Below are 26,890 nucleotides of genomic sequence, written 5' to 3' on the forward strand. Positions count from 1 at the left end.
AAAATATATAACATGGGTACAGTGAATATTCATTGTTTTTATTCTAAGAATGTCAATTTTAATCATTCAGTTGACAAAGTAGAGCTACTCCACGGTATATCCAATGAGAAGGTTTTCGATCTGTATCGAGAAACATTGGTAAAACATAATTTGAAGAATGTCCCGTTGTAGACAAAACTCCTCTTCTTTCCGATGTCTTATACACAGGGCATGTATATTTATTTCCTTTGATCAACTCATCTTTCCTTGTAGGTGTGAACCGAACTAACGGTAACACGTTCGTTAATACTTTTGGCAATTGTTCTTCCAGTACCATCCTACAAATTTCATTTAAATCGTATCATACTGTAATATAGTTTTATAATATATGATGATTAATAATATCTATCTAAAACGACTTAATGTTTCAATACAAATTCAATTCAATCGTTCTACAACACGTACTTAGACATATCCCAACGAGCTCCGTCTATAAAAAGACCGTAACAATACACCCCGTCCACTGTAAGTTCGTTGACTGTGTCAGAGTGTTGTACTTGAAAATCAAAGCACAATTGATATATAGGTACAGCATAACGTCGAGCAAAATTTTGCAAAACCCCAGTGAGAAATGCTTGAGTAAAAAAAAATCCACTGAGCCAGACTTTATCGGGTATACCTTCGTCGTACCAAATCTAAAATAATTTTTTTTTTTTAATGTTATCGACAAAACAAAAAACAAATAATTTTATACTTCAATGTGTCGATAAATAAATAATATACTTCGACAATGTAGTAAAATGAATGATATGTACCTTAAATTAATCATTTATTACAATGTATATATATATATGTATACATGTATATCTAAATATTATTTACACATGAAAAACCTCTGTTTTTCGTTGCAAGAATACGAGAGAAAATATAACAGGTAATAAAAGTTCCCGGAAATGCCATTGAATAAGAAAATACTAAATTTTCATTATATACCTACATGGCTACGTTTAAGTTTCAGTTTAATCTACAAAATATTTTGCTTATCCATCAATTACAATACATGTATCGTACATGTATTTTATAATATACCACCCCAGTCGTTCGAAAAAAGTTAATGTCCGTTTATACGTCTAAGGGTTTGTCATTTTTCGTTTTTTCGTTGTCTAATTATATTTCAAAAGAACATTTTCATTGAATTATTTAAAACGTCAATTTTACTCATACTCATATTTATACAATAGAGTTGCTAACAAGAAAATTGTATTAAAATTAAATTGATAATCTGTTTTTAATTTTATTATTTGTATAGAGATGTTTGATTTATAGTCATACAAATATAAATATTTATTAATCAAAACGTAGGTTATAATCATAAAAAATCAAAATCAAGTATTTATCTATATTTATAAAAAGCAATATTATAACATACTTAAATTTAACAGAATAAAGACAGGATAAATCCACCAAGATTATTTTAATCTGTCACGTGTAACGCCGTGCAGGATCAACTAGGCGCTAGCATATAATAACATAATATTGTTATATTTTATTATAACTTGTCATTTTTATTATTTATATTTATCTTTGCACAGATGATTACAATATAGATTCTAACAACGAATCAAGTTTGCACATAAAATTATAAAAATAATTTTTTTTTCTTTTTGATAAATAACAATTTGTTTTATTATTGAATATTTAATCCAATTTTTTAGAAAATAAGTTTTATTAGTATATATTGTTCACAACTAATAAGCATAAAATACTTATCAATGTTAGTTGTTGCGTACTATATACTTGTATTTTTTTTTAATAAAATATTTATTAGGTAAGTAAATTTAAATTCAAATAGCATAAAATATTTTTTACGTGTAATATTAAAAATTAATATAGATACATACAAATAATTAAAATCAATATTTATCAAAATTAAAACACTTTTTTAAAAAAAAAAATATTTTAAAATAATATGCGTAGACAAGAAACAAATGATTAATAATAAAATAAAAGTAACTACGTTTTTATATTACCTATCTAATGTTTTATTTTTAGAAATAATTGAATTAATTTTGTAAAAAGTAAGAACTATATATTTCAAATTAATTTCCATTTATTTTAAACCGTAATTTTTTCTAACTATAATATTGTTATAAGCATTTACGTTATATAATATTTAAAACACACGACTTACTTGCAAGAAATTGAGTCGTTCTATAAAATCAGTTATATATCCACCCAAGGATTTAAGACTTGGATAAGAAAACTTCAACCAAAATACTGGTAATTTTCCCGTGGATAACGATAAGGCCATGGTTTCCAGTTCAGGCGTCATAACAATAGAGCCTTTGATAGCTTTTATCAGGTCTTGTAAACTTTTACGAATCACAGATAATAGTAAGTTAAAACGTTCCATTTCTTGAATAAGGACCACATTCATAGATTCTGCGTACATAGCGGGGTATTTTGTTGTTGCTGCCTCTACATCAAAATTATTTGGAAGCTTTATAAGTATATCGGACACAGTTGCTATCAGTGCATTTTCCGTTGTATCAGAATCATCTGTTCCACCACTGGTTTCCATTACTGCTACGAATGACTTAAACAATAATGTTGTGACCTGAAGATCACGGATGATTCCAGAGTTACTGTGCAAACCAAACACTTCTGGACTGTGGTCAACTGGAATTTCCTTTAGAAGAAATAATTAATTTTTTCTTAATTATGACTCGTATTTACCAACGAAAGAGTTTTTTATACATACTTCAATTTGTTTGATAAAATCATGATAGTTGGAACGAAACGGAATTCCATATTTCTGATCAACGTCACAAAATAAATAGTATGGATTTTCGACTACTTGCGAACAGCAAAATTTGTTCAAAATCGTATTCATTGTACGCCTGTCCCAATCGTCTGTTATTCTACCGCCGTAATTACATTCTCCCGTTAAATATGTTATGGCGTCAAATGGTACTTCATCGAATTCATTAATATACATCTAAAAATAATTTTATTAATAACTCATAAACTATATTTTTAAATAAATATGCACTTGGAGTTGTTGTATGGAAATATGATAATCTGATTCATTAAATTCATAAGGTATATTCCATCCGATAGAACCAAATTTTCTCCGTTCTTGCACGATGGCATGAAAAAACGTAATTCCATATAATAGTTTAGTGAATATCCGTTCCTTACCAGGACATCCTTCAAAAAAGTTCTTATCTTTTACGAGGTACGATTGATAACTCCGAAGCATATTAGCTTGTAATCCCGTCGGAGGCTCGTTTGTCATTTTAACGCCGTTTTGTAGCACAGACACAGGGAACTAAAATTAATTGTTTTTATACTATTATAATATAGGTACCATAAAAAATATTATTATTATATTACTTTGACTGAAGGATAGCTGGTAAGCCACAATCTAAATTCACTATTCACGTTGGAAATATCAAACGAATCGCAAATAACCTCCAACTGCCCCATCCATGAAGTAGCCAAATGACAATTTTGTAAACATACCCAACCTCCCGTTTTTTGTGCGTTTCTTATCAGCGATTCAGCTATAGGACCCTTTAATTAATATTAGAATATTTACAATTAATTAATTATATCATCAGTGTACTTATATTCTATTAACTTGTCCCTGGCCCAACGAAACACTTTGTAGGCTTTCCATCTGACCCATTTTATCGGCAAACTGCAACAAGCTCGCCATAGGATCTACTCCAGGTGAAAGGATAAATATAAGTGGACTGAGACAAATTGAATCACTATAAGATTTATTTATATCAAATGGTGGTGGGTAATTGAACTTTTCTCCTAATTCTATTTCAATAACTTTGGTTATAACAGGTATGACCTTGTCGGGTCTAATTGTACGTACAACAAGAATTCGTTGAAAATCGCTTAATTTATCATACCATGGATTAGGAAATTTTAAAATTCCCTGATCATTTGAATCGTAGTATTTTTTCCACTCGTCCACCTTATTAATAAAATCATCTTTAATGCCTGAAATAATTAAATATTTATAACGCATTAAAGTATTAGATCAAAACCTTATATTAAAAATCTATGCTAGAATGATATAACGTACCATAGTATGCATTTAATTTATCTAAACGGCATAATTCATTCCAACTTTTATCGTGAAACCAATTCGGCGCAGGATTAGGAATATTGTTTTCAAGACCAATACTATCAATCAGAAGAAACATTAGTTCTTGCTTGTCGATTTTTTTTTCAGCGCTTTAACAATAAACACATACCGATCATTAAAATCTATTAAGAAATAAAATAAAATTATCGCTCACAGCATTACTGTAGTGCACATGATGAATGAAAACAACATCTTATCCTTTTCAAATAATGACCGGCATACGTTGGCATATAAATTATAAGTAAATGTTTCTTTTAAAGCGTCAAGGCGTATCCGAATAATTTTTGATTTATTTCTAAATAAATAATTTACGATGTACTCTTTAAAAATATTAATACACTCAACTCTTATATAGATAAAAGGCACAAATAGTTATAAAATCAATGTAATGTGTGTGTGTGTGTGTGTAATATAATATATTTTAATAAATATTAACTCACGCCGTTTCAATTGTCATAATAAAAATATTTATAAACCAAGATAATGAATATTGATACATTGGATCAATATTTGGCAAATCTGTAATGCAATAATAAAGTATAGAACAGTGTTCAGCTATTGGTTTATACTGTAAACGAAATTGATCAATAACTGCAACAGTTTCCACTGAAGCCGCTTGTTTACGAGTTATTTCTTTGGCTAATATCTAAGTAATATAATACAAAACTATTATCTTAACATTCAACAAGTAATATAACTTTCATTTTAATTATTCACCTTAGAATTGTCCAAAACGTCAACTGCATTTTCGTCTTCTAAAATGTTTCCGGGTGCCGAGAGAATTTGCAGAATATTATTTTCGACATCCAACAAGGCTTTAACGTTTTCAGCACTCTCGACAATTAATTGTTGTCTTTTTGACTCTAGGTCTGGTCTAATATGAAATTTGAAATATTTAACACAAGTATTTACCATATTAAACAAATGTATTTTATTGTTGGGTATATATACCGTTCTTTAGCGACAACTATACCCAATAATCGGGCTTCTAGACCTTCTACAGTCAATGCAAAATTTATAACAGTAACTTTGTTAAATATTTCTGGTAAGTAATGTGGATTTCTAAGTTTCGATGTAATATACAATCGAAATTTCGGATTGAACTCTATGACATTATTTCCAAGTGCAATGTACATTGACTTTCCTAAAATATGGAAAATATTTTGATTATGTGTAAATAAATCTGATTAATTGTGGAAATGAACTTTGTGATTTGTTAAATATATTATGAATTATCAAACATTTATTCAAAAATGTGATCTGTATTTTATGATTAAGTATTGGATTTTTATAAATGCATCACATGATTATCTACCTAGTGTCAAGTTTGAATAACTCCATTACATATCGTGTACCATTAAAGCCTATCCAAACACCTTATTATCAAAATGCGTATTGTATTATTACAATAAACAAAAAAAAAAAAAATTGTATAAAATTGTAAAAATATTATCTAGCAGCTGTTTACTATTTATTTACTATTTATTAAAATATAACTTTCTGTAACATACATAATCGTATTGTTTATATTCACGCGTTCCTTTGAAAAATATATTATAATGTCAAAATACTCTGGTATAAGTTCAATACCCAGTAATAAATATAAGTAAATTTTGGTTTGCATTTATTATTATTATTATCATTATTTTTTTTTTATATATATATATATATAAAATATTATAAACCAATTTATATAATCACCTTGTTTATATACCAACTTCAACAGTATCGGGTCTAAAGGTAAATCTAAATCTTCTAGTACATTTTCGATTAATACTGGTTTCCCAACTTCAATGCCAACTTCGATACTTTTCATATAATTTGGATCAGTTAACTTAATTACAATGATGTCATTATTTTTTTCCAACGTTTTAATCCATTTATGCGCCTGCCCTTGAGGGTCTATCATTAACGACCATCTTTGTGAGCCATCCATAATGATGGCATTATCGATCGAAAATGAATCTAATGGTAATCCATTAATAGTCCAATTTTGAATTTTAGTCGGTACGCCTAAAACTTCAATCAAACTATAGTTATCTGAACTTGGAACTTTTAAATCATTGCACAATATTTTCCATTCATTAATTATTGAAGATCTACAAAAAACAAAATGAATGGTCACTTAACTAAACATTAACCAAGCATTACTCATTTAAATACCTGAAATTTGATGTAAATGGAGCCAAATACGCGATTATTCCACAAGATATAAGAATATCTCCAGGTATACAATCATAATTTATCTGAAGTTCTTCTGCTCGTAAAGCCCAACGATGTTTCTCACCGCCTAGACTTCCTAAACAATTTTTAATTAAGCTTACTGATATAAAAATACATGTTTATTTGTGAAAAATGTTTTGAGTTGCACACCAACCTATGAGTTTTTCTGCTTTAATTAACTTGCTTTCACATAACGCAACTTCCGCAAGTAATTTCTCTTTATTTAACACAGTCTCTAGTAATCGATCTTTAAGAGAATCTAATCTTTCTTGCAACTGCCTCACTTCATTTCGTTTTTCTTCTAATATCGCCATAGTTGCTTCATATTCTGCATTAGCTATTTCAAGTTTTTCTTTTTTCGGTGCCACAACTTTGATCACTTTATCATACATGTCCAATGCAATAATCCACTTACACAAACCTTCTGCAGCACTAGATGCTTTAGCAACAATTAGTGGCTTAAAATTAGGATCAGGAAGATATGTTTTTCGTATGATAGCCATAATTTGAGAAGGTATATTATCTTTATCGTATTCCTTTAATCTTTGTAGAAAATTTATGTCACCCAAAATGCGTTTACTAGGACCCCAATAATCAAGTATCTGGCAAACATATTTTTCTTTATTAACTTAAAGCATATGTCAATTTTTGGTGAATTACGGAGAAATAAAATTAAATATTACCTTTTGACCTGGTTTATTTGGATCGGGAATTTTATCTGGTGAAACGCCTTTCATCACACACACCGCTGCCATTACAGTTTTCACCATTTCAGGCGGATTTTTCATAGACTTTACTAATGTTATATCAGTTGGTTTTAGAGTATTTAAAGCATCAATTGCATCTATATATATACCATAAAATAAAATCAGTTAATTTCAAAACATAAAAATATAATATCTTATTCTATATAGTTAGTTTAATCATTAAATTCAAATTTTTTTTTAATTTTTTATATAAATGATAATAATAATATAACACTAAACACTGATTTCCAATAAAAAGTCAAACACAACATTCAGTCTTTATACTATGAGCGTACTTTTTATAATTTAAAATAAAGTGACTAATTAGTGACTAATTTTTAATAACTTACTCCATTTTATTACACTTATATTTCAATATCAAAACATAATATACCTTCTAAAACCGGAATAGCTAATGCAAGATCAGCTTCACATTCTGTTTTTAATTCATTAGCCGCTTCAGCTTGAACATTTGCTACTTTTTCGTCTTCTTGAACTCTAGTGGTTGCTTTTTCGACTTCCACCGTCTCCCGAGAAATCATAACCATCATTTCTTCTGTATCTTTTTGAGCTTGTTGAAGCTGAGGCTGAAGTTTAAATAAATCTTCTTTCATCTGACTAACTTGTACGGTAGCATACTCAAGTTCCTGTAAACCGCCAACATATCGCATTTTTGCTTCCATAATTTCTTTCTGCTTACGATTAGTACAGTCCGTATACGACTTTATTAAATCCAAATATGATGCTGATGTAACATAAGTACGACGCCGTGTTGCTAAGTAAAATTCCAACGATAATCTTCTGTAAAATAGTAACAGGTATCTTTTTAATTGCAATTTTAATTACGTATACAATTCACATAACCTTTACCTAGCATCGACATGAAAACGTTGACAAACCGCAACAGCAGAATTTTTAATTTTTTCAGAAAGATTCACATCTATTAAGTACTTATGTGCAACCATTTGTAATGCATCACATGGCCAGTCATCAAACCAATCAATTGTACAACAACTAACCAAAGACGGATAAAGTCTCAGATAATTTCTAAAATTTGACCCAATTGGACTAAAGCACAAACATATATGCAAATTTTGTTTACAACGGCTTATAAAATAATTAAAAACGACCAATGGAGCAATATCCAAATTTCTATTTCCTCCTTGAGCAGCTAATCTAACCATCTACAGCAAATAGTATACAGTTAAAATCTGAACATTTTATTATGAAAGCATTAGTGCAGTAATAGTTATACCTCCAATATACTTTGTTGTTCGTCTAAAGTAAATAAATTTGGTAATTCTCCAGAATTTAATAAAGCATCAATATCTTCTAAAAAATAATCTTCTTTAATTTGCCCTTCAGCAAATAAGAACACAGTTGGATGATTTTTACCACCAGATTCAATTAATATCGTTTTTAAATTATCCCTCCACTCAATTAATCCATAGCTCTTAGTAATCTCAGGTTGAAAAACATTAAAATTGCACATAGCTGCAGCTAAACGGGTTAGAGATTGTCGACCAGATCCACCTACTCCAACTAATAATGCGCATCCACCCGGTATTGTTAAAATTCTACAAATCTTTGAAAGATGTTCACATGCGTATCTATACAATATATAAAAATAAAACAAGATGGTATTTAGAATAAATATTTACATAACAAAAAAAATAAATAAATAAATAATAATAATTTACTTAAATAAAACTATATTCAACTTCGAATCATGTGTCTTATCATATTCAGCCATCACAATTTGAGCTTTTTCTTCAAAATTCGATAACGATAGTGGTTCTTCATATTTTCTGTTTTCCGATATATCCAAATCCATAATATTGGTAAATAAAAGATTTGACATATCTTGGCAAACAATCGGCTAAAAATCAAAAACCAATATAAATACCATTATTCTCATAACATACCTAATTTATATTTCCAATTATATACAGATGAATCTGATAAATCATTAAATACTACGTCAAAAATTTCTTGGAAATTTGTATTAACACAGACACGAATTTTATTGAATAACCAACATCTATCATTTTCATCTACAAGGCGATCGTAGAACACTCTCATCACTTCATGAACCCATAGTCTATCATAAAAAAAAATTATTATTATTTTTCTAAATGTTTACATTTTCAATAAAATGTACCTCACGAAAACTTTCCGATTACTAAAACTTTCTTTGCGAAACATAAGTATTCCATTTGTCACTTTAGAAATATCTCTAATATTAAATAAATAATGTGATTTCGCAGGAGTTGGAGCTAAATTATTAATAGCTAATCTGTATAAATTAATTGTTGATTTGATTATACTATCAATAATCGGTACTACTTCTAACGTAAAACCATTTTTCTAAAAAAAAACAATGATTTAATTTAAAAATAAATATAATTTAGTTAAAAATTTACTTTTAATCCAATTTGAAGTAAATTTGAGTATATATTTGTAATACTTTCGTCGTCAAACGAGTTAATAGCGAACAACCCAAAATGACGTAAAAACCTCATATACTCATCTTGTTTATTACCTCCAGTTGGCCTAGTAGCAGACAATAAAAGAATATCTTTCAGATAAACTTTGCTAGTGTCTTTTAAATCATGCCAGTAACCGTAGTCAAAAAATTGTCTCAATAATTCGATAGGAGGTTGTGCTCCATATTGTTCTTTTACGGGCATATGCATATCATCGACAAAGATAACACAAACCTTTCCGGATGGTGGTCCGTATACACCACGTTTACGCTTTATGAGCTTAGATAATATAATTTCCTGTGTAAAATTAGCTGATGTCTGAGTTGTAAATGTAACAAAAGATGGAACGTATTTGTCCAATGACAATTTACTCATCATATAATTTTTTATGTAGAAACTTTTGCCAGTTCCCGAGGGACCAAATAGTAATAATGGTTTACGATGAAAGATAAACATGTCAACTAAATGCATATACCTAAAAATAAAAATATGTTTTTAATATAACATGATGTGGTTTTATTAAAAAAACTTACCTAGCAGTATCCATAGTATGAACTAAAGTTTGTTCAATAATACTAATTTCTTCAATTTTATTATTTTTTACAACTTCTGACAAATTTTTCCAAGATCCCCGAGATGTACAACTGTATACATAGTCATATAACATTCCATCGCAAGGTATCGTAATATCTAATGAACTTAAAGCTTCTGGTGGTCCCAAACCAGGAATATCGCCCTTCCAAAGTTCTTTAAAATAACGATCAAAAGCTGGTCGTGAATTTGAATCTAGCGTTCCACCAAAACCCCAAATAGAAGCATATACAAAAGATCCTTGTAAGTAATTTGTAAAATGTTCATTGAAACTTGGATTATCAGTATATGAACTTTTTAACTGCATTTCCAGTATATTTAAAACGTTTCTGTCAAGATGCCGAAAAATAAGTAAATATAAAAATAAAATTAATTAAAGATTAACTTACAAAACAATATTTATTTCTCCAGCATTAGCCAATTGAACACAACTATGCCGTACAAAGTATAAACAAGGAGGAGTTATCCAATCAAATAAACACATTATATCTATTCCATTTTGATTTAAAGACCAAAATTCTGGGCAAGTTTTTATCCAACTTTCTATTAATGGTCTCCAACCCAAAGCTATGGGATCTAAATAAATGATACCGCAACGAGACACGGTAGCAGGTGAAGCCTTAAAATATGCATTTAATTTTACAATAATCATAAACGAATAAAATCTACACTTTACCTGAGTAAGGTCCATAACTTCAAATATCATAGACATATTATCTGGCATACCAATTACTTCACCAGAACTTAAACACATTTTTTTGTTGTCATCTAGTACAGTATTGAGATTTTCTACCCAAACAGTATCAATCGGACCATCAAATATCAACCATTTTCTGTCTGAAGTTTTCGACATTGAATATTTTCTATAAATCAAATATAAATTAAATATTTGAACACATAGAACATAAAAGTATAAATAAAAATATAAAAACAAATACATACCTAAACGTTTTAGCTATAACACCGTTAGACCACTCGTATAAAGCATCATCAAAATATCCGTAAAGTTGATTAATCGTCAAAGCTTTAGGATTAATTGTTTCATATTCAACCTTTTCTTCTACTTGGTCCAGTTTATTTTGTAAATTTAAAGTCTCTGCGAGTAAATGAAGTAATGAAGTCTTTCCTCCAAACGGATTACCTACTAACATAAAGCCATGTCTAACAACCATCATTTCGTAAGTTTGAATAAGTTTTTCCATAAAAGTGTCAATCGGTTGTAAATTCATCTTCTCGCATACCTAAGCAAATCAAAACATACAATACTGCACGATTCTTATTTTAATATTTGCTTACAATTTTTGCAGCAGAAATCAAATTTTCATGATAAGAATTTGGTAATTTGATTTTAGGAAATAAATCAGAAATGATTTCATTAAATAAAGGTACGTCTTTATCTAAGAATTTCGGTAAATTCACATCCAAAATAGATTTAAGTAAAAGTTCTGAATCGTCGTTTTCCGGATACTTTATCTTTAAATTTCCTACTGCAATAAGTACAGCTTTAATAGCTCGCATACCTAAAAAAAAGCATGATATACAATTTAAATTTAGTACAATATAATTTTTCTAAAACTATACCATAATCATAATGTGGTTGAAGTGATAGTTGTTCCGAGCACAATTTATATGTAGTAACAATTTTGATAGATAACTCTCTTGCATTTACAAATCCATTGGAATATAACGAAATTTCTCCAATTATTGCATAATCCGGTACCATCATTGCTACAGTTCTAAATAAAACCTGTGAATAAATAATACTAATTTTAATTTCTTATTTCGCTAAAATTATCTCATTTATAAACCTTCAAATTGTCAGGAAGATCAAATCTTCCCGGATATTTTGGATTCATAGTAATGCAAATATAACACCTTGGGTTCAATTTGAGTTCGGTACCTTCAAAAAAAAATGTGTCAACGTTTGTTCTCACTGCTTGAACTATACCTAAAATCTGTTGCGCAACTACTGACAATACTTCAATGTCAATACGGTTAAATTCTTCAAAACAAACCCAAGCTCCACACGAAGCTAAACCTTTGAAAAACTAAAAAATCAAAATACTACATAAATAACTATTTGATTATTTTAAAGGAATGTAAATTAACTTTCAAATATAACTATTTAAGTACTTTTCTCATTGCCAAGTAATTAAGGCTCTCCGAGCAATTAAATACAATACATTGGAAAGCCAAAGCTCTTGCTAAATCTTTTGTGGTTTCTGTTTTACCAGTACCAGAAGGCCCCTCGGGAGCACCATATAGATGTAATTGATAAGCACTAATCAGGGTACGATAACACCTTTCTGTTAAAGGTGTGATAACAAGTCTAGGTTTATTTCCTAAGTATTCATATGCGTAATTTAAAGTTGCATTAGTAATGCGCACCAAGACATTACCTTCCCAATAATATCTAAATAAATAATTAAGTTATGGTTAAAATCATATCATTTTGATACAGATAAAAGAAAATGATTAAGTACCACCTTAACTGGCTAAGCCATTTAAAATCCATATCGTGATGGACATTATTATGTGCTAACTCATCAACAACATCTCTGCAATGAACATCTAACGTTATTAACGCACTTAAAGTTATTCTTCTTTGTTTGTTCTTTTCGCCACGAACTAAATGTACAATATCGTTCAATTGTTTCTATAACAATATTTAATACAGATAAAAAATCCTTTGATAAATAAACATTCCAAAAAAATACATTCAAAAACTTATGGTAATTTTGCATTTGCCCGGGTTTTTGTACAATAAATACATCGTGAACTTCAGCAGTCCAAAACATTTGACTAACGCACACAACACATTGGCCTGGCCATTTTTGTACCCACAATGTTCGTTCTATTGTCGGGTATTCATTATAAGCGTTTTCAATTAAATTTCTTATTGATATAACCATTTGTTTCTCTACCTATATCAATTACCAAAAATTGACCAATAAATAAAATAGTATATATATGTTTAATAAAAAATTACCTGAAATAACCACTTTTCTACACTCCCTCTAGCTTCAATAGTTGAAATACATTGACTAAGGGGAATTTCTTCACCCTCGCTACTTAAAAATTTCAAAACATCTAAATTATCATTAAACTCAAGCTTATAAATTCCTTCGAAACATTTTTTTAAGTGAGGTTGAACTCTTTTAGGGTCACTTGTTACTGATAAAATTTCTAACATTTCATTATTTGAAAGAAAGAAAAATCTGAATTTAAATTAAAATAAACATTAATTGAATTATCTTAAAACATAATATTTTATGAATAAATTTTAGTTTTACCTCGGAAAAAACAAACGTTTCTTCTCCAAATAATTATTAACTCCTAAGTTAATAAATTCAGCCATTTTGGTACATTTAATCAATGATTCTAGAATACCTTCTTGGCCTAAACAAGTAATAGCTAATGGATGAGAACTAATCATTCTAAGTAATCCATTTATAACCACATTAATCTCCTAAAAATGCAATATACAACTTAAATATAAACTCGACTACAAAAAGATAATATTACGTTAAACAGAGATCCTTCTTCAGGCATTTGAGAAATTATGTCCTTGGAACTAAATATTGGCATAAGGTATAACCACCGCATCTGCACTCTTGCCCACTCTTCAAGTGTCATATTCATTCGGTTAATCTTATCAAACCACTCTTTCACTTCACTTTCTATAGGTTTTACAAACGCTGAACCACGAATCGATATAGTCTTGATAAAATGTTCATCAAGTAATGCGTGTATACTATCTAACCCGGACAATATATTTATTTTTGTATCCCTTTAAAATTAAAAAAAAGTTTAATAAGTAAAATTATTTTAAAAATTTTCAATGTTTTCTGATTTTAAGAAAACATACTTGTACGGACTGGTACATAGGTTAATAGTTTTCCAATCTTCTTGCATTTTTTCTAACGATTTTCTTAATTGTTCTTCCTTAGTAGCACTAATACTAATGACTTCAAACCTGTAAAAATTATTTAGAAACTGCGTGTATCTATTTCTTATATAACTTATATAATTATATACTAAAAGTACTTCACATTTATTTATAATTTTATTTATTAAATATTATAATATAAACGTAATTGACAATATTCAATACGATCAACAAGGTACATTAAATTGTTAACAAAGTCCAGTTATTTTCTTTTTTTTTCTTTTTTAAAAGTTTTCAAACTATATTTGTTTTATTACTCTTTTAATTATATTAAATTTTTAAGATAAAACAAATACAACTCAAACTGGATCAACACTAAAAACCATCGAATCTTTTAAATGGCAAATAATAACACAACTCTTAAAGAGTTTTTGCATTATTTTATGTTCTCAAAGCGTTAAAAAAATTATTTAATTATAGTATTTAATACATCTTTATACGAGTATAATTTAATTATTAATAAAAAATAAACAACTGAATAATTTTAATAACACCATTTAAAATTCATAATATGAATAAAATTATAACAATTAAACTAAACAATTGTAAAAATACTTTTAAAATTAATATAGACGATATACATTCTAATTAAATTTATACTGTTCAATAGTGAACAAAAAACTTGATCATACACTATTTTTCAATAAATCCATACATTTTAAATCTTGATTCAATTGTTAAATATAATTAAATTCAAACATTTAACTCGAGTAAAGGAAAAATCAAACAAATGGTAAATTATTTTTTGAAATTCGGAAAAAATTATTTGCCTCTCTTACAAATGATGAACCAAAGCTTGGTTCATCGAATCAACAAAATTGGCCCATTCTCCATTCACCCTTTTCCTTTTAGTCCCAACGACACCCACACGTTATATCTAATGTGATTTAAGTGACATTTATTTTTGAGGTGGGTGCCTGGTGACATTTTGAACACTAATCAGTGGATTTACTAATTTATAATATGTATACGTAATATTGTAATAATTATAAGGTATAACTAATGAATAATTGTATATTTATATTAGCTAATATGTATAATCGTAATATAAAATATAGATACAAAAAGTGAAAAAAATACTTAATACCTACATCTTAATATATTATTATCTAAAATCTAGATATCTAGCGATTAGTTAGATAATGACTGAATAACCAACTGTTTTCCTACTTATTAGTTGTTACACTTTACAATATAAAAGTTATGTACATATTTTTTAATACAAACTTATTATATTACATGATTGGTGTACATGGAAAAATATTAAAGCCCACTTATTATAAAAACCACTATGCACCACTTATTAGTCCATTAGTCGTATTATACTATCTGTGATTTTTAAACACAGTTACATAAATTGGTGACAATTATTTAAAAATATTATAAGAAGAAAGAAAATATTTACATATATGATGTATATTTATATTTAACACAGTGGGCAGTTTATCCATCCACAGAAAAAAAAACTGAACCAAACAATTCGGAAAATTTTTATACTACCGAAGAACAGTATTATGTAGATTATTCAATTTATGTCTTAGAGCGATATGTCCATCCTAAATAATACGACATAACAATTGTTGTGCGTTAACCATTTAAGTTCTGGGTTAATGATTATATAAATTTTCCAACTGGTTACCAAAAGTATAAAACTCCCATGCCATTAATTATTATGTATAATTACTATACCTAATATTGAATTTTTATAAGTTGAACTTGATAAATAAATATTAATATAATATACTTACTGAGGAAGTAGTTGCTCTAAATTTAAATCGATGATCTTTGACAGCGTCGTGCCTGCATTTGGAGTCAAGTTAAATCCCGATAACTCGGACATTTCTTCCCAATGTCTTTCAGTTAAAGCCGGATTGCACATAATTCCAATGATCGGCATATAATGCTAGAATAAATAAATACACATTTTATTCAAATGAGCATTATTTAGATAACAGTTTGTTTGTTAGCGTCTACTCGTTTTTTCCGTGAAATATTAATGAATAAAATACAAAAATCAATGCATATCATAACTCAATTTTTTCGTATTCTCAACTTAATTATGGAACAAATAATGAACTGAATTCACATTTTCGTCGATTAAAATAAATTATTTGCGTCCCAAAAAAAAATATATATATATCGACTAAGGAAATATTAAATTCTATAGTAAAGTTCTTACTAGCCAAATTTTACGAGTTCTATAAGCATAAAATATAAACAAAATTAAATAAAATATAAACCATCAATATCCATAATTTCTACGAGTAAAACATACAATAAACACATGTTTTAAAAAACAATATTAATAATTTAAATAGAAAATTAAATAAAACAAATATATTGTAGATAAAAGTTTAAATTACATATTTATGAATTGTAATCATTGAGAATTGACAAGCATATTATTAATTTTTATTTTTATAGTGGACTGTAACAACAGTAAAATTCTGAATTGTAATTAATTTAATTAAATGTGTTCAATAATATTTGATGATTATTTTAATATATTTAATCATTAGTGATAATTATTACTTCTAATAAATTTTTTTTTAACATAACTACATAAAAACGGAAACAAACTATATACGCTTGTAATCTTCATTTTTATTTCATTAAATTATAAATTAAAGTACATATTTAATTTTATAGTTTAAACAAGTAAAATAATCATACGTATTCATCTCCTTAAAATTTATTAAAATAAGTATCCCTTATTATTTGTTATGTGCTAAATTTATTTTAGTTAGATCTCTAATTTAATACAATACCAAAAATAATTAAAAGGACTTTTACAAAAAAAAAAAAGATTTTTTTCAACAAATTTATTAGAAAAGTGCACACAAAAGAGATAATTATTACAAAGTTATTAGTTTTTCTTTTCAGGTTTTGCTAAACTATGACTTCGTAAGTAAGCAAAATAAAATGATTTCTTTGATCTAGATACTAAAAACTTTAAATCGTGGATTTCATTAGAGTTAAATGTTAGTGATGATTTCTCTAAATAATAGGTTATTTATTTTAAAATACAATTTTTAAAGTTATTTTCAATGTACATAACTATTTATTAGAAAAAAAACTATTTTAATCTTTCATAAAAAATAATTGATACAAACATAAACAATTCTCGGGAGAGGAGGGAGGGACCCGCCCACCATCGCATATTTTTTTTTTTTTTTTTACTATTATTTATTTAATATGAAGAATATTAGAACAAATTGCATACAAATATCTATAATTAAAATGATCGATTTATTCAAAACAAATTCATCATTATTATTTCAAGCGTTTTAGTTAATTTAACTTGAAATATTTTATAAAATTTTTAATATTTATACACAACCAATTAATTATAATTTTTTTTACGTATTTTGGTATTATACTACACATAGGTATATGTAGTTACTCATGTAACTGGACAAATTAAGAAGAACTGTGTTAACTTTTCCAAAAAATAATATTCCATCTATATAAGTAAGGACCACCCTAATATATACTAATTGTTTATACATTATTAATAAAATTGAAGCAGGTAGAAGTTAGTATGTTTAGATAGACCAACATTTTTGACCAAATGAATAATATGTTAGTGGACTTAGACAACAGGCATTACATGTCCTTTCTTTTCTTTTAGGTTCTAATACATTAAATTAAATCAATTGTTTATTTTTTACAACTCATAGAAAATTTTTCATAAATTAAATTAACAGGTAAAATTCTTAATTCATAATAATTTATTAATATAAAATTCAACCAAGCTAATTTTACCTATATGAATTATAATTATTTTATTTCGTTATAGTTGAAGTGATTTGAATGCATTTTCAATGGCACCACCCAAGACCGTATAATACCATATTGAAATATTATCTGATAAAAATACATATATACAATTTTATAATGATATCTTTTAATAAAATTGAGTATAGCTTATAAAATTGATCTACTTCTATAGGTAGACGACGCTTTATTAAAAAGTTAATATTTAGATCCCATCTCAAATGTTTATCAAAAGTACTCTTTAAAATTTGATACATGTATCAGTGTTATTACATCTTTCATCATTTTTATAAAAGTGAATAAGGTTATTAATTATTTAAAAGAATATTCATACTGTTTATAGTAAAAGTAATTTAAAAAGTTTTTTTTTTTTTAATACTAAGCGACAATTTTTTATAAGTATTATATTCAACTATTTTTAGTTAATTCGTTGCTTTAGTATAAACGGATTCCCATATTTTGTCGTGTATTATTCACATATTATGTGACGATTTGATCGTCTGTTTTTAGTACTACACGCATTTTTTGTATACAATAAAAAAAAATTAATCCACACTTCCCTGTGGTACACATCACTATATAAGAGAATACTTTTTTTTCACCTATAATATACCATTAATATTAACCAATTATTTCTATTTTTAATGTACCTAACTGGTAAACCACAGTAAACTTTTGTTTGTTATTCTAAAAACAAGTAAAAATTTTATTAAGCCAGGATAGGTTGTATTAGGTTTTATTACTTATAAACTTAGTTGAATTATAAAACCTGTCTTTTGGGCTAAGACCTAGTCTAAAACCAAATTTATTTTTTTTTAAAGTAAATTGTTTTCTACAAGGAATGCTATTAGTTTGTTTTTAATAATTTTTTAAACAGTTTTATAAAATTACCTATCATTCAAATTGGTCCAAAGTTATTCATTTAGATATTTATATTGGAACCACAAATAGTATAACATTTAAATACATAATTAATTATTTAATGTTGTCCAATCCTCATTGACCCATTGTCCATTATGTATACGCAGTACGCACAAGTCAAAACGGTATTATTCAAAATATGCTAATACACAGTATACGAACCCTAAACTCCACCATGCTATTTATTGTTTGCTCAGATATCTTAAGAGGTGCAGGCCAAAGGTTTATGTCAGCGTCATCAATTATTCCTTCATACCTTTTGCTGTAATTTTGTGATAACATTTCTTTACATTTAACTCTCAATAATTCTTGCGTTTTAGACGCTTCTCTAAAATGTTAGAAACAGGTCAATAAAAAAATAAATAAATAAATATTAAATTCGGTATTTAAATATTCTTCATGAGATTACTTGTAAAATTCATTGACTGTTTTTTCTATTTCCGATAAACTGAGATTATCAAAATCACCACGCATCCATAGATTCTTTTTCAAAAACCAACGGTAGGAAAACGTAATTAGATCAACGAATGGTCTCGTGAAATCCTACAAAAAAATAAACTTTAAATTACTAATTATTGTTTTGTTTTTTTTTTTTAATTTTAATAATTATAAAAAAAAAGCTATGATATCTTCTGATTCAAAACATTAAATTTCAAAAGTATTAATTGTGCTATTTCTGTAAACCATCGGAATAATTGCAATATGAACATTTTTACTTTACTAATTATTAATTAGTTAATAGTAAATAATTGAAATTTGTAATCTGAACAAAATCATACATTCAATACTCAAAATACTATATTATTTATATTCATTAGCATGCCTTTATTTCATCGAGTTCCGGAAATGTGCTAATTGGTTTATTAAATAACTCTTCTTCTCTGTTAATCCAAGCCACAGTATCGTCAAATTTTTCGATTTTTCTTTGCAATGTGTTAACGAACTAAAAAATGTTTATTAACTACAACACTTTACGCATTAAATAAAATATGTTAAAAATTACTAATTTGTATTCATAGAGTTTATTGACATCATCGATACGATCCAAAAACGTAAGGCTTGGTGCAAACGCGTCTAAATCATAATTTAACGTACTGATCACTTTTGCTAGAGTTTCTTCTGCATTAGATTTCCCAGCTTCATAGATAGTAGAATATTTAAAAAACACGGGTGATATATTTTGTATCCATTTTATGGCGGATGCGTGCGTTTCCCAAAATTCTTTGGGCAGTACAGCGTACTGAGATATGTTGCACGCAACTATAGTCAACTCTTTTACTGTATCGATCATCTCTTTCATAAACGTAGTACTAGCATAAAGCATGTAATCACCAAGTGCTAAAAACTCTTCAGAATTTTTCGGTTTAGATACAGCTCGCGAAACCATTTCATGGAATTTATAGCATACCCTGAGGAAATCATTATTTATTATTACAGCTAAAACTTTTGCAATAAACAGTAATCAAATCATAAACTTACCAAGCTAATGAAGGTCTAATATATAAATATATATATTTATATGTGTTAACGTGTGTTATGCAAGCGAACAAAACATCAATATTTATTAAATAGTAAATATCATGATAAATAAGAATGAAATCTTACTTTTCGTCATTACTAAGTTGCTTCATAACAGTGTGATCAATAATCTGATCCATATAGCTTTTGGCCAGATCGCATATGTGTTTCTTCATGTCAATCTGATCAATACTATAAAAATTAAAAATTATTAAATGAAAATTAAATGAAAATGATTATGTTTACTATACTTTCCAAGTTCAAAGTTCCAATCGTCTACTAATTCTGTAGCTCTATTCTTATAACTCTGAAATAAATCCAACTTTTCTAACAATTCGTCATATGAATGATATTCCTGTAGATAAATAAAAAGATTTTCGGACTGCTTTTCATTAACAACGTCACTGAAATCATTATCTGTAAATGATAAATCATGTGAGAATAGATGAAATTTTGTTATCGATTGAAGTCCTACCCATTTTTTTTAAGTATGCCGTCAATTCTTCATACATAATATTGAGCTTTTCTGCCAAATTAGCTTTTGCTCTGTTCAAGTATTGTTTTCCACGCCTAATAGAAATAAATTGAGAAGATACTGGTACACCAAAGCGATATTCTAAAGACGGTAATTCACTGACTGCAGTATTTATCTAAATTAAATGCGGTTATAATAAATAATAATTAACCGACTCAACAACAAAAATATCAAACACGTTTTCATTTTTTTTTCCGATATTTTTTCACGAAAATAGTCTTAAAGCAAAATATTTCATCATATAGTAAAATAAAAATGCTTGTGAAAGTTTTTTTTTAAATTTCAAAAGTTAACATTTTCTTCGTTTGAAACCTATTAGAAGATATATTTTACATACTGTCGAAATTAACTATCATGAACAACTTTTTATATTAAAGAGTTTAAATTTTCTTGGAAATTGTGGTAAAAAGTAATTTGTTAAGTTAATATTGTAATACCTACATTTCAAAAGTATTAAATTTAGTTAAAATGTCAAAAAAAATTACTTCGAACTTAACACTCGGTTTTTAATATAGTTTAAAATATCACTTATATGTTACATACAGCCTTGTGTTGTCAAATTGAATTTTATAACTATTACATTTGAATTGAAATCCAAACTAAGTGAAGTTATTTAATCAGTATTTTTCAATCTCAAACGAATAAATATTTTTATTTTTTTTTTTTTATTATTATTTAATGGATACAATTTATAATAATATTATATATTTTTTTAATGTTTTATTATAAATATTAAATTAAAATGTCAATAATGTTCTTTATAAATAATAAACTTTTTTACTAGTTACAAGATAGAAATCAAGTAAAAATCAAACTATGATTTGTATACAAATAACAATAACACTACGTATTACAGAGTCTTTCACTATTGCACATAGAAACTAAAACTTCATCGATTTTCAATCAAATAATAAAATAAAATACTATTATATACAAGCTCCTATCACTAAAGCTATCTCTATGTATTCAATTATACCTTACATAAAGACCTCAATATCCATATCATCTCTGACGTAAAAATAAACCCACACAACACTTGATATAACTCAAATCACAGTAGTAAAAGAAATAATATCTAAAAGTTTTACCCGTGGGTAACCCTCTGAGGCCACTGAAAAGTTACATCTGTGTCAAGATCTTAAGATGAATAACAAAACCTACATATTTTGCAGTTATATCCCCACACACTCGCTATCGTATATTAAAAAATAATTATTATTTATTACTTTACTTATTTTTAATAAATCACAGCTCACAAAGGTTAAAAAAATATAATAACATATACACAAATAACTATATACTCTATGCTATGGTAAATATAATAATAATATATAAAAAATTATGCATATGCTTTATTTTACTAAAGTAAAATTTTTAATTTTTAATACTCACTAAATTCAAAACCGAACAATATTGATCACATACATCACTAACACTTGGTGTGCTGATACATTTGGAACCAACAAAATGTAACTTAAAGTTTAGTTTAGGCGCTGTCGACACATTTCCAAATACTTTTACTATATGATCAATAGACTTTAATATCATACGTTCCATCTATAAGCGAAATATAACATAGTAAAATTATTAATAGGTGTAACTGCATAGGCGTAACTAGACCTTAAAGTTAGGGGGGGCTTCAGCCCTAGAATTTTTACTATAAGTAAATTAAGTGGGAGGCTCTGCCCCCCATACCCCCCCAAACACATTACATTCATTGATTATATATATAATATGAATGTAAATTAATATTTAATTATAAAACAAATAATAAACCAAGTGGTATTGAGGTTAAATATTTATATATTAACATATTATTAAGTATTATTTTAGATATAAAGAATTTAACGATTTTTAGTTTATTAACAACTTCTTAGTAGGAAGTATTTGTGTAGTAAAAATTACACAACATGATACGTCTTACACAGGATCATTACATACAATAATATAGTTTAAATTAATATTTTTCCAAGATATTAAATAAAAAAAATAAAACGATATTATAAATTTAAGTTTAAAAATGTTACTAATATTGGCGGGAGTGTGTGACAAGGAATTATGACAGGGGGGGCTAAAAATTATGTTGGGGGGACTAAGCCCCCCCCCCCAAGTCCCCCCTAGTTACGCCTATGTGTAACTGACAGTTTTATTTAAATAATATGTGTCACAATAAGAACGAACATAACTTTTTATAATTCTCACTATGAGTGCTTAGCTTTCCTTACTTTTTTAAAAATTAACTCAGCCGTCAACTTAAAGAATTAATGTTAAGGTTAGACCATATATTATTATTCATAAAATATTTCTAACTTCGAAAATGAAATAAAATCTGCCCATGTAAAAAAATGGTTATTTTATGACTTTTATTTCGTTATTGTAAGTTTTTTATTATTTAGCCCCTCCTCTAAAAAAAAACTAGTTTAACCCTCAAGTTTTTCATAACAAATAAAATCATATGTATTGTATAATCATTTTTAACATGATTTTTTTATTTTTGTTTTCCAATAAGTGTCAAGATATTGTCAGCAATGCTGCATACTGATTTTTGTTTGAAAATATTTTACGCTGGAAAACAGTTGAAGTAGCTCTGATAAAAAAAACAGCTGTCTGTGACGATCGTGACTCACTTTTTGCTAGCCATACTATACTAAAAACTATTGTTTTTTTTTTTTTTATTTATTTAATTTAAAAATTAAAGAATTTTAGTAGCATAAAAAGATAGAGACCAACACGTGATATTGTACTGGGAACCCCAATTTATAGTTACCCCTCTGTATAAATGATTAAAATATAACCTTATAATAAGTTAATAATAAACAAATAAATGCCTGAAAAATTAATATTTAACAAATGTAAAACAATTCAATAAATTTAAAAAAATAGAAACTAAATAATAAATATTAAACACCAGAATAGATAATGCTCTTAACTTTTAATTTGTTGAAAGCCATTAGGGAAATTCGTTCTGATATTAAAACTATAACAAAAAATGAATTCTGCTGAATGAAAATTTGCTATGTTGCAAGTCAAAAAGAAAACAAAATTATACAAAATCAAGTAGTAATTCGTTTGTTTCCTAAAATGAAAAAAAGATTTGCTTAATTCAAATAATAAAGTTAAACATTTTATAGCAATTCTACAATTTAGCACTTAGATATTATTTCATATATCATAGATGACACTTGGCAAACATACAAACATACTAGAAGATGCAGAAATTAAATATTTTAAAAATAGAAATGCAAATTGATAGAACTGACATAAATAAAACAAAACCGTATTAAAGTATAAGTACACTCACAAAGTCATGAATCATTAATTTTTCGTTTGTCACATCACCCCCTGTTTTCTGATGTTAAGATAAGCAAACGTATCGTTTTTCCACCTCAAATAATACTAAAAAGAAATGTTACACTCATTCCCCACCCACCAGAAGAAAAATCCACGTTATATTATTTATAATTTGTAAATATATGAAGTGTACGAAATAATTTTAGAATTACAATACTTAATTCCATAGCACACCTCTAAACTAATTATGGTCGTGATGCCTTTAAGAAACCGTGGAAGTGCTTTCAATGCCACGCCATCTATTGCTCCTCTTTTCGTCAAAATTAATATAACCTTTTTATACCAATCTTTAGCCAGGTACGTGTCTTGTTTTCGAAAGTCGTGTTCCAAAGTGGCCATTAAGTCGTCAAGGTCCCGAGAAAATTCGTCAAATCTAAAAAGTACGTCGAACTTCACAATATTTTTGTAATAGTGCATAATAATTTTAATTTCTATGTTACGAATCAAATATTACTTATACAATTCAGCGTTAATCATCGTCTTAGGAACTTGGCGTTTTGACAAATATAGTATGCTGATTGTAGTCGGATGCGTGATATGTAAACGTTTTATCAAAAGCTTTTTTCTTTTCAAAAATAACGGATAATTTTTAGTTTTACCTCCTAACCTATAAAAGTAAAACCCAATTTAAAAATTCATATTAACGTTGAATTAATAAAACAAACTCACGCTGTAGTTAACGGCTTTTCCTGCTGTTTTTCAGGTAACGGAACATTAGAACTCGGAATAGGCTTCACAATTCCATCAACTTGCAACTTTTTAAGCACTTTAATATATTCAGCCTTGACTTCATCTATCAGTGATGCCGACACTCTGGTCCTTTTCAAACGCGCCGTCTTTGATTTCTAATTAAGTAATTAGTCATTCAAAAACACATGAATAATTTATACCATTATTATCTATATTATTATTAAAAACGTATCACACTTCTATTATATTTTCTATCCACGACTCTTGTATTGGGGTGGGTTCTAAGACATTAGCATATCCCTTTAGTTGCTTACGGTAGTAAATCTGTGGCATTTTAACTTCATCTTGGCGATCGGTTGGTGTGGATTTTCCAGCCATTATCAAGTCAATTTTTTGCGTTACAGCACATTCGTTCCTTTAAGTACAGTGGAAAAATTAAGTATTGTACACTTCCGTTATTTTTACCTTTGGTAAATGAATAACTTACATATAATTTTTAATTATTGTCCTTCGATCACTGAGTGTTTTACTTTTATTTAACGTTTTACCTTTATTCAGATATTTACTGATGTCGGGCATTTTCGGCAATTTCGGAACAACTGGAACAGTATCGAGTAACTGCCGAATCTCTCTTTCTTCATTATTATCGATATGATCATTAGACTCGATCGGATATGTCCTACTAGGAAATATTGTAGTAGAACGGTGATAAACATCTTTAATATTTTTTTTTGATTTTTTTTGCGGTTTTAAAGTTGGTGAATTTGATGGTAATAAATATTCTTTACTCATTGCAATTTAGGATGAACAAAAATAAATAGGTATGTCATTTATAAAATGCTCATCGACGACAATCGAATGTTTGATCACCATCTGCAACAGATATGAATCAAAAATCACAATCCTGTGTAAAATAATTTATAACCATAATCAAATGCATAATAATAATTACAAGCGATTACTATCTAATGTGTATGAATAAAAATAAATATCATAAAATGACATTCTAACTTCAAGTTTAAGTTTATTAAGCACGAAATTCATCAAACACGTTTTTAATCAACAGTGAACACATTTATTCATAAAAACCTTCGAAAATATATACTGTATAATATATATATTATGTATATTACAATATTATTACAATATGAACATGTTTATAATATATTATCCGTATTATCTTCACATTTTGCGATTATTAATTAACATTTTAAAAATAATAATAATTTTTGTTAATGTTGTTATTTATATATCTATATATTTTTTTCATGTTGTTTTAAATTTAAATCAAAGTTTTTACCACTTTGTAGTTTTTTTTATCACCCAGAAAAAATATAAATACTAATTATAAATTCTGGAACAAATTTAACGAAATACAAAATAATTAATAATTATATTACAATTTATAACGAAAATGTACAAGAACCAAGCATATTTTATTCAATAAAAAGTCCAAGGACCTTAGTGACATTATATTCTCTTTAAAGAGAGGCAGATAAATTTTAATAAACCGAATCATTAAAATATGTACTTTCAAAGCTAAAAATTTGATTAAAACACTGGCATCATTATTGAATTCCGTGTACGTAGATACTTGTTAATCACTAAGTAATATCCGATACAATATTCATTTAAAATTAGTAAATTAATATTCATAAAGCTAAGCCGTTCACTCTATTTAAATAATACAAAATTTAATACGTCTTGGGATTTATTGATAGTACAACTACTATTTAAAGAAAAAAATTGTGATAATAAATATTATAGTATAATATGCGCGTGTAAATCGTTGATAAAGGCTTATGTAAATCTGAAGAAAAAAATTATACACAGATAAAAGGTAGATAGACATTATTTTGTATTACTTAATCGTGTAAAAAATACTTACCAACCAATTTTTATCGCTAATTAGTAGCTAATGCTGATTACACATATTTTAATATTATAATACATAAACAT

At 27.2% G+C, this 26,890-nt stretch overlaps 1 protein-coding gene across 1 annotated transcript; it reads right to left on the reverse strand.

Moving 5' to 3' along the window:
* Positions 1–27: 27 nt before the first annotated feature.
* LOC112591232 (dynein heavy chain 7, axonemal) lies at positions 28–20,867 on the reverse strand. Its single transcript, XM_025334989.1, has 46 exons — positions 20,831–20,867; positions 20,607–20,772; positions 20,443–20,547; positions 20,317–20,331; positions 19,841–20,246; positions 19,661–19,780; positions 19,247–19,380; positions 19,000–19,165; positions 15,888–16,042; positions 14,059–14,166; positions 13,716–13,980; positions 13,484–13,659; positions 13,180–13,408; positions 12,908–13,114; positions 12,677–12,846; positions 12,324–12,603; positions 11,999–12,238; positions 11,772–11,937; positions 11,487–11,710; positions 11,133–11,431; positions 10,867–11,053; positions 10,580–10,809; positions 10,133–10,519; positions 9,537–10,074; positions 9,275–9,480; positions 9,064–9,214; positions 8,814–8,992; positions 8,369–8,723; positions 7,984–8,297; positions 7,508–7,914; positions 7,051–7,211; positions 6,522–6,969; positions 6,308–6,443; positions 5,846–6,243; positions 5,096–5,288; positions 4,862–5,018; positions 4,585–4,790; positions 4,299–4,439; positions 4,082–4,233; positions 3,623–3,996; positions 3,376–3,555; positions 3,032–3,310; positions 2,741–2,977; positions 2,171–2,668; positions 445–674; positions 28–317 (listed from the first exon to the last, which is right to left on the reverse strand). Exons 1-46 carry the CDS (start codon positions 20,865–20,867, stop codon positions 59–61), a joined length of 10,671 nt encoding a protein of 3,556 aa, XP_025190774.1. The 3' UTR covers positions 28–58.
* Between the last annotated feature and the right edge of the window lie 6,023 nt (positions 20,868–26,890).

This window comes from Melanaphis sacchari, unplaced genomic scaffold (genome assembly GCF_002803265.2).
Source record: "Melanaphis sacchari strain LSU unplaced genomic scaffold, SCAv2.0 Contig12_pilon_pilon, whole genome shotgun sequence".
Taxonomy (NCBI): domain Eukaryota; kingdom Metazoa; phylum Arthropoda; class Insecta; order Hemiptera; family Aphididae; genus Melanaphis; species Melanaphis sacchari.